This window comes from Oryza glaberrima, chromosome 9, assembly GCF_000147395.1.
Source record: "Oryza glaberrima chromosome 9, OglaRS2, whole genome shotgun sequence".
Lineage (NCBI taxonomy): Eukaryota > Viridiplantae > Streptophyta > Magnoliopsida > Poales > Poaceae > Oryza > Oryza glaberrima.
The window spans coordinates 13,638,305-13,648,692 of NC_068334.1; the positions used below are offsets into that span (position 1 = coordinate 13,638,305).

The 10,388-nt window shown below is 38.0% G+C and overlaps 1 protein-coding gene across 1 annotated transcript; it reads left to right on the forward strand.

The window, feature by feature from the left end:
* The first annotated feature begins 762 nt into the window (after nucleotides 1–762).
* On the forward strand, nucleotides 763–2,380 carry LOC127785056 (transcription factor TB1-like). Its single transcript, XM_052312477.1, has one exon. It carries the CDS (start codon nucleotides 1,297–1,299, stop codon nucleotides 2,107–2,109), a length of 813 nt encoding a protein of 270 aa, XP_052168437.1. The 5' UTR covers nucleotides 763–1,296; the 3' UTR covers nucleotides 2,110–2,380.
* The last annotated feature ends 8,008 nt before the right edge of the window (nucleotides 2,381–10,388 follow it).

Below are 10,388 nucleotides of genomic sequence, written 5' to 3' on the forward strand. Positions count from 1 at the left end.
TAAAATGAAAATTTTGATGTATGCGGGTGGAAAAAAAAAGAGTAGTAATAGAAGTTTTATGGGTTAATGCTTAGGGTCACTATTGTTTTAACTATTGTAATGGCGCGTTCTCTAAATAATCGTGTATTGTCTAAGAACTCATATCAAGGTCTACCTTTGAACATACCCTAACCATCTCTCGTATGTCTTCTAAACTATGTTTGGGGAGTTTAATTTCTAGCAGTTACAGTTTCTTCAAAATCTTTAGCTCCCCAAATAGCCATATTCCCAACTAGATTCTAAGAATCTATAGCGATATACATAATTTAGGAAATTAATTAGAAATCAGAAGCTTGAAAATCTAACATTTTCATATTCTCAAAAACTGATACCAACCAGTTATTTCTCATAATCATAAGCTCTCCAGTCACGGAAATGATATGAAAAAGTGTGATATATATGCCTTCTTATATATATCAGGGTGTATATACATACGTACACTTCCACGTATGTTTATACACATATACGTATATACATGTAACTGCAAGAGCAAACATACGTCCACGCCTGCGTGACCACGTGTCCCAACAGTGCATCACTGTAGCCCTCGGTCGATCCACAATAATGCCTTCATCATTCCATTCCTAACTCTCCATACCACGAACACACCAACACACACATGTACACACACCAGCTACCAGCAGCAGCTGGTGCTAATATATAGCTACTCCACTAGTTTACTCCATAGCTCGATCGATCTCTCGTAGCTTGTAACCCCCCAAATTAAGCTGCAGTGACGCAAACAGTTGGTTTGTCCGGCGTCGACTCCGGCCATTGCTCCTCATCGATCACTGATATATCGATCTCTGAAGCAAAAAAGTCACTGCCAAAAACAAACAAACCCTTGTGGTCAGAGAGAGAGAGAGAGATGGTGATGTCTAGTGCTAGTAATACCTAAAGCTCACTCTCTCAGTACTCATCTTTCAGCTTCCTGTGCTGCTTAGCTCCTTTCCTTTCCCCTTTCCTCTCCAACCTTTTCTTTCCCCTCTCCTTAAGCTTCGATGCACACATCACCATCTTGATCGATCTCATCATCACCTGATCACTAGCTAGTAGTGCTAGTAGCTATAGTTCTCATGTGAAGAGAGGAAGAACAGAGGAGGAGATCGAGAGGAAGAAGAAGAAGAAGAAGAAGAAGAAGAAGAAGAAGATAGTGGCTGTGGCTGCAAGCCTGCAACAGTAGTACTAGAACTATAGATCTCACTCCCAGTAGGAAGCTATAGTACACAAAGTGAGTGCAAAGTAGTGATACACAAAATGTTGCCTTACTTTCCTAACCTTCACCATTTCTGCATCTCCCAAGAAGCCCAGCCGCCACCGCCTCCAAACCCTACGACCACCATGCAGCAGCAGCTGGATCAGCAGCAGCAGCAGCAGCAGCAGCATCAGTACGACCACTTCTTCTCCGGCCACGGCCAGTTCAACTCCGAGACGCTGGAGGCCGTGCTCTGCAGGCCGCCGCGCGGCGCCGCCGCGGATCCTGCTGTTCCGGCGGCGGCGGCGGCGGCTGTTCTGACGGCGGCAAGAAACGGTGGCGGCGGCCATGGCAGGGCGAGGAAGCGGCCGTTCAGGACGGACCGGCACAGCAAGATCCGGACGGCGCAGGGGGTGCGCGACCGCCGGATGCGGCTGTCGCTCGACGTCGCGCGCGACTTCTTCGCGCTGCAGGACCGCCTCGGCTTCGACAAGGCCAGCAAGACGGTGGACTGGCTGCTCACCCAGTCCAAGCCGGCCATCGACCGCCTCGCCGCCGACCCCTCCTCCTCCTCCCACCGCGCCGCCGGCGACACCCGCATGTCGTCGGCGGAGCGCGGCGGCGATCACCACATGGTCGCGGTCGGCGCCGCCGGATCAGGGAAAGGAGACGCGGACAAGGCGAGGGGCCCCAGAGGTGGTAGATCGGCGCCCATGGAGCTCGGCTGCGAGCTCGGCCGCCTCGTGCCGGCGCCGGTGCTCGGCGAGTACTACTACGAGCTCGCCGAGATGATGAGCAACAACATCGGAGGAGAAGGAGACGACGACGGTGACTACGACGATGACGGCGATTTCTTGGACGGTATGCAATATTAGCTTCAGCTAGCTTAGCTTGCTTGCTTGCATGGTTTCTCCTCTAGCTAGTAGCAGCTTAATTAGCTAGCTTATAAGCAGCTTGATTGATTGATTAGGTCTTGATCTGCTACTCTGCCCAGCATTTCAGCGCTTCTAGTTGTTAATTAATTTGCATGTGTACTTAGTACTATGTCGACTAATCTTATGGTTTCATGCAGCTCTTTAATTTTAATTTCTCGCTTTTGCTTATCTGTCTAAGCTTTGTAAGATTTGGCTTGATTTGTTTGTTTGGTGTTTTCAATTTAGGAGAGATTAGTAAGCTTAATTAATTTTGTCTTGAAGTAGTCGTCATATATATGGTTAATTAGCTAGCTATAGCTAGAGAGTTGTTGACTTGGTCGTGTTGACTGCATACGGATCTCTCATGAGATGACAGCAGATTGCGTGTGAAGATAATCGTTTAGTTAAATGATTCCAAGATTTGGTTCAGCAAGGATATGATGTGACAGCATGGCGTACATGTATTATTCAGGTAAGAGTAACAGTACTTGAAAAGTATCCAATTATCCATACAAGTGATGAAATTAAACCAAAATGGACAACAATTTGAAACTATATATGCTTCTTGTGGGTTGTGAGGTGATAGGCAAATGAGTCTTGTTTCGATCCTTCCATGAACTCAAAATCCGTCACTATAAAGGAAAGAAGAGAAAATTCACATATTAATATAATTTAACTTCAATATGTACGACAATAATTTTAAAAATTCACTCCTGTTCAAAACCTTGGGATTAATTAACTTCATTGTTCAGACTCTGGGTTTCTCTGCCACTATCGATCGAAGAAGAAATTTAGCATAAAGGACATTTCTTAATATCAGGGCAAAGCAATTTTAATGACAAAACCATGCATATAATATCCTCCAATTTGCTGCAATATGCATAAGTATATTAGAATTCCATCAGATATATAGGACAAAGGAGTTGTTGTTTAGAATATATTTGTGTTATTTTATACTTAATAACCATACTTCCAGTTATATGCAAATATTAGTAAGAACAAAGATTGAAACCACATATATATACATGTTTTGTTTTATTTTCTGCACATTGGGCAAGCTCAATTAGGGCTAACTAGCTTAAGCCAAATTATTTTCTGTACATATATATAAATTAATATGCAAATTGGCCAAACTATTTTGTCACAGTGACCTAAATCAACAAAATGTGAAGTAATGTTTCACATATTTCTTGCATGCGTTTGGAGAGTTTAGCGGGTAATCATGTTAAAATTAAACAACTTTATGTGATTAATTAGCTATTTGATGAGTCCTTTATAACTGAATATATAGTGCTAAACTAATGCATCATCTCCAATGTTATACCTCTTTTTTGTTTGAGTTAATTTGTGCCGTGTATACTTTAAGCTATTAATTATTTAAAATAAATTATGTATATAATGATGTGTTATAAAATTCTGCGGGACTACCAATCTTGAGTTTTATAATATTGGTTGATGTAACGAATATACATATAATCTCATATGATGTATAATTAATCATAAACAATAATAAAGTTATATATATATATATATATATATATATATATATATATATATATATATATATATATATATATATATATATATATATTCATGCATGTAGAGGAAAATTATTGAGAAATCAATTAATTCCTAATTATCTCAATTTACACCAGACATATAATCATTCTATTTTATTATAAGTTTTTTCTTTATATAGTAACCTCACTCGTTTCCCTACAAACTTATTCTAAATGCATACTTGAGCGTGGCTAGCCATGCATCGCAATATTCTGTCCCCATTCATAAAGGAATTATATAGTTGCAAAAGTACATTTTTAGGAGTTAACTTCAATTAATGTATAAGATCCATAGCTACTACCATAGCTATATATGTTCGTAAATTAAGCTAGCTAGGTAAATAAAATCAATGTATGGCTTATACATTGTCAAATACTACGTTGATAAAATCATGTTCCTTCTCGAAAAAAAAATCATGTTCCTAAAAGAAGATTGAATTGCACGGTGAATGAAATTATTTATGGGCATAGGTCAATCATGTGAATTAAGTTGGAAAATTATATATATTATGTATACCTGAGAGTCAAGACCTATTTTATCACAAGACATATCTTACTAACTAGTAACATTAATTTTTTACGTGTTGTATACCTGAGAATCAAGTTTCCTCAGTCTAGTTGCCTTGACCTTCCGTATGGATGGTGTTGTTCTATATGTTCTATATTTCTTAGCTTGAACTCTGTCTTCAATTTGTACATAAAATTTATAAGTATTTTTTTAAAAAAAATTAACAAGAATTCCCCCATTGATTTTTTTAACCATATGTACTTAATGCAAACAATGAGTCTCCAAAATTGAATTTTGGTTGTAAAAATCTATGGATAAAATGTCATTCGTAATTGTAAAATATGAGATCATATGAAAAAAAATTCAAAATACTATTATTCGTTGTTTGAAAACTACTACAAAGTTAATTAAAATATCATCAAATGTTCCCCTTTTGAAGTAAAGTGAAAATAAAGGATTTCCAAACACAAATTGAGTCATATGATCAAAGATGGCCGAAGTAATCACATTAAGAATCTAGCGAGCAATCCAAAGGCAAATCATCTCATACATGATATATTTCCGTCTAGCCTGCCAATAATGACAAAAGGTGTCTAGTCTCTAGTGTGAGTGTGAGTCATCGATCTGAGTGTCTGGGAGAGGGATATAAAGTTAGATACGTGCATGATACTACATATATAGCTCAGAATGTGTGTGTTTCCCTTGAACTGACGAGACATATGTAGCTAGCACGCATGCACTTGAAGCAAATTAATCAAACTCGTGACAGGTGAGAGAGATCGATGGAGAGCTAACTAGCTAGGAGCATGAAGCTGCATGAATTAATAGATCACCCAAGTTATTCTTCAATAGAACAAAAAAGATTGAGTTATATGGACCTGCTTAGTTCGCGAAAAGAAATTTTTTAAGTGTCACATCAGACGTTTGATCGGATGTCGGAAGGGATTTTCGGACACGAATGAAAAAACTAATTTCATAACTCGTTTGGAAACCGCGAGACAAATCTTTTGAGCCTAATTAATCCATCATTAGCACATGTGGGTGGGTTACTGTAGCACTTATGTCTAATCATGGGCTAATTAGGCTCAAAAAATTCGTCTCACGATTTCCCCCCTAACTGTGCAATTAGTTTTTTTAATTATCTATATTTAATGCTTTATACATGTGTCCAAAGATTCGATATGATGTTTTTCAGGAAAAAGTTTTTGAGAACTAAACAAGGCCTAATATTTGACAAAAGGATGTACTCACACATAGTACATACTCCCTTCATTCTAATAGTATGAATCTAGACAGTACTATATAACTGTCATATCTCATACTAAGTTTATTTTTATGGGACATAGGGAATACATCACAACACGTACCCATGTCATACCTACAATTAATGCACGTGATGATGATCGCATGATCAATTAGGGTGTGTTTAGTTCACAAAAAGAAAAATTTTGGGTGTCACATCGGACGTTTGACTGGATGTCGAAAGGGGTTTTCGGACACGAATGAAAAAACTAATTTCATAACTCGCCTGGAAACTGCGAGACGAATTTGTTAAGCCTAATTAATCCGTTATTAGCACATGTGGATTACTGTAGCACTTATAGCTAATCATGGACTAATTAGTCTCAAAAGATTCGTCTCGGGATTTCCATGCAAACTGTGCAATTAGTTTTTTTTATCTATATTTAATATTTTATGCATGTGTCCAAAGATTCGATGTAACGTTTTTGGACAATTTTTTTAACTAAACAAGGCCTTAGTATACTGCTCCCTCTGTACATAAACAGAAGCATTCAAATTTCCAAGCATTTTAAATTTATCGATAAATATAAGGACTATAAAATTTTTCACTATCTGAACTACACCTAACATTTTCTTATATCGCTTCAATTGTTGGTTGGTCATTTAAATGAAGGGTACAATAAAAGCCTTCTCTTCAATTCGTAACCTTAATTACTGCTAAACAACATATATTTATGAACGGATGAAGTAATAATGGTCAGCTAGCCCAGCATGAAGTTAATTACGTCGTCATGTAGGGTTTGCTTTAGTCCGTCGTCCTTGATTTGATTGGGTAATACGTACCCGTACGTTGCCGCCAAAGTACTGTGGTGCCCTCTCTATGATGGATCGATCGAGCTAGGCAAATTGTTTATATGAAATGTACGTCAGTAGTACGTGCACGTCGGTCACCGTCTCACACTCTCACCGATGAGCAGATATATATCTCCATCTAGAGACAGATAGCCGGCCATTCGCCATGCATGCAGTACTAGTGTACTACTACTACAACTGATTACTACTGATGAATGGATCGACAAGACTTGTACACATGCGTATGGGCTTCGGCCTACCATCGATCGATCGATCGTAGCGCGTTATTTAGCTGCATGCCTCGATCGATGGACAGCGGCCGGCACGTCGTCCATGGCGGCGTCGTCGTCGCGATCTGGGCCACTGTAGCTTTGCGGCCGGCCATCAAGCGCTTCGATCAACACTGGCAGACACGCTACACATATGTATATATATCTCCATCTAGGTTGGCAGCTGTTGCTTCGATGTTCGTCTTATTACTTTAATAGTATTTTCTTTCGCGAACGCACAAAAAAAATTACACGTCATTATATTAGAAGAAAACAAAGTTTCGGTTACACAACGCAAGGTGGTGAAGTTTCGGTTACTCCACCTAGTATTATTTTGATTCACTAATGGATCAAATTGATCTTAATATATAATCAGTTAATGTTTGCTTGACTTGTTTTATCTCGTTGCTTCATAGGGAGGCGCGCAATCCAACAAAGAATTTGAACATCATATTCCTTTGTTCCAAATGACCTCGGAGACAAAATTTCCTGAGATTCCAACCCTCCACAAATATATTCATAGGGGGCCTAATCTTACTACCTCTGTATTCTAATACATAAGAAACTTGTACTGTTCAATTTCATACTTTGACCATTTAAAAAAAGAAATTATAAATACTTGAAAATATGTTATGTTATTTGATCAATGAAACCCAATCATTTAAAAGCAATGTGCGATCAAAATACAATAGATATAGAAAATATATAGGTAGCGTCAGTTATCCGCAACAAATGGAGTATATAATTATTGATCCAGTATTCACAATTTCGGAACAAAATTTCCAAAATTTCAGGTCAGCAATATATGTCCCCAGTATTCATGGTGTGCCTCCATGCCAAACAAACTTTAAATTTGTTTGAAGTCTACCAAAATTTCAACAATTTCAAATAAAATCCATTCAGAATTCGAAAAGAAAGATGGGTTTTCAATTCCAAATTAAAGTCCCTTTTCATACCGAAATGAAAACTACTCCATTCATCCCATAAAAAACTAACTTCTAACTACGTTGCATCTAGATTTGTTGTAGCCAGAAGTTGGTTTTTTATGAGACCGGGAGTAGCTAATAAATCATTTCCTGGGTGGTGGGGACACATGAGATGGAGGGAGGTTGGATGAAATAAATAAAGCCAGGTCTCCCGCTGATGATCTGATGGCATGCAGGCACAGGCAGTACGGCCGGGGGAGGATATCTGTGCCGTGTCGGCGTCCTATATAACAGCTGCGGAGCAACCCTAGAGCACCGCGACGTGCGTAGGCTCGGCCCCGTGTTTTGGGCTTCGATTTCGATCTGTTCATCGATCAGCTCTGCAGCAGCTTAGCCTCCAGCTTGCTTCCATTCTTGCTCAATCGTCGTCGTAGTCAATGCAACATCCAGCCTTGCATCGATCTATATTTGCAGATGATCCAAGCATGCACGCAACCTACCTTTAATTCCGACGATATCGATGTCCTCGATTTTGATACTCTTTTTCTAATGACGAGAATATATAGCTAGCTTTACAGAGATGGGAGTACGAATTTTATGAACGCTTCATTGGTCTACGATTTGTATGTTGCATTGGATCTGCTTCCTTTTAGGCTTCAGAGGGTGCACCGAATTCACCTATTCCTTTCATGTTCTTGCTATATATGTAGGCACTAAATTATTTGATTTGGTAGTATGTCTTATTACAAAGTGTCACTTCTCACATGTTTGTCAATATTATTGAAATGCTTGCCAAAACAAAAATAGATGTTATGATTTTTCAGCTTCTCCATCATTTTGTGAGTCATTAATTAGCGTATATATGCATGGCAATTTCTCCACTAATTTAAAAGCGGAGTTGTCCTCTTTCCGTCCTCTCCCCCTCCTCCTCATGTACCCACAACCAATCCAGTGCTTTAATTTATCATAATCCATCCAACCAACCAATCCCAATCATATATATATGGACCTGATCCAGTCTCAATCCACGTATATAACCAATCCTTACTGCATGACCAAATTACAAAGTATATATGGGCATATGTTACTAGTCTTATTAATGTCCTTCAAATTAATGCGCTATTTATATCCAGCCATTTGAAAAGGCGTCGATAAAAAAAAAATTATGAAAAGTGAGGATAGTTATAGCAATTCCAACATATTGTTAAGAACTTAAGATAGCTTGAGACTACCTAGAGGCCCAAACGTGCTTTAAAGTATCATTACCTCCTTGTAACGTATTTTATTTTTAAATAATCTTCAATATAGTAGTAATTTGATCATAGATATCTCATAAGATATATTTTAAATAACTATAAAACCAATATTGTATGAAAGCACACTTTGAAATATAAATCTTGGTACATATTTATATATTAATGTTTTTGTTGTTTGACTAATTGTTAATTAAAATCTACAAAGTTTGACTTTTTATATCAAAATGCAACTTATGTGTAAATCAATGGAAAAATTAACAAAGTGCAATCCACTAAGACAATTTCTTTTATCTAGCAGTTAGCTTGACCCTAGTGTTGCACTGCTTCCCTAGCATCCGTGTTACTCTGCACCCGGCCAAGTAGCAATAAGTTTCCCCCTATAGTACTCAACCCATGGGCAACATATCCTATGCACACAGACCCTCACGTGTACACACGTGCACACCAACTAAAAAATGTCACCAAAAAATCTAGAAAAAATCATACACATACTTTCAATTGTATTACACCTAGGGTTAAAATCTTAACATCAAATTCATTATATTTTAGCCGTAACAAAAAAAACAAAAAATCTGACAGTTTTAAGGTTGCAATTTTGTCAGAATTTTATCTTTTTTGTTATTCTCTATGTAGAATGAATTTGAAGATGCGACTTTGCACGCAGATGTAATACTATTGAAAGTATATGTATGAATTTTCTTAGAATTTTTTGTGATAATTTTTAGTTGGTGTACACGGTGTGTACACGCGAGAGTCTGTGTGCATAGGATACGCTCCCCAACCCATGTCTCCTCTGATTATCAATCGTGCGCTGCCCGATTGACCTCGCCGAGAAGACAAATCCCTATATACGGATCGAAGAACACAAACAAGAACAAGGTATATTGCAACTCAATTTGCAGATGAATAATTAAGATCTCAAAGTTGAGGTTTTACAAACCAAACTTGCGATGAAACTGCAATAGCAGAAATAATTTAAGCAAATCCGACTCTAAACTATGGTGTTGTTGACAAATTTGGTCGTTAACAGGTGTCTACTGAATAAATATGATTAGGGACATCCTAGGGTTAGCCCTAGGTCGTCCACCCCTTGCTTAGCACAGGACATAATTACAAGATCCAAGACTCAAATCAGACTCAGACTAGATGTTGTATGTGGTTTGTTTTGTAGATTCCCAATAGCTAAGGAGAAATTTTGACATGGGACCAAAACCATATGAAAATAGACTCTACAAGTTTTTCAACAAGTATTCATGGGTCTCAAGAATCCATCTGGATCAGCAACTAAATCCATTTGAAGTTAATACTACCAGGAGGTTCGAATCAAATCCAAAATATACAGAACTTAATCTTTTGCATTCTGTGTAGGCCAAAAGTGATGTGGTGATGTAGGAGTATACTTAAGAAATATTTTGGTTTAGTCTCCAATCAACTTATTTGATCATCGATGTGTTCCTTATGCTTGGTCTCTTTTCTTCACCCACACAAGTGTATTTCTGCAAACGAGAAGGTACAAAACTCATGGTGCAATAACATTTCTTCAAGCATATAATAAGTAAATCTGATATAAGAACATATGCACCTTTAGCTTGTCGATGTGTAACATAAGTATTGTTATATTCGAATCA

Excerpts from the sequence above, each read along its gene's own strand:
- LOC127785056 (XM_052312477.1), top strand. The coding sequence starts at position 1,297 with ATGTTGCCTTACTTTCCTAACCTTCACCATTTCTGCATCTCCCAAGAA.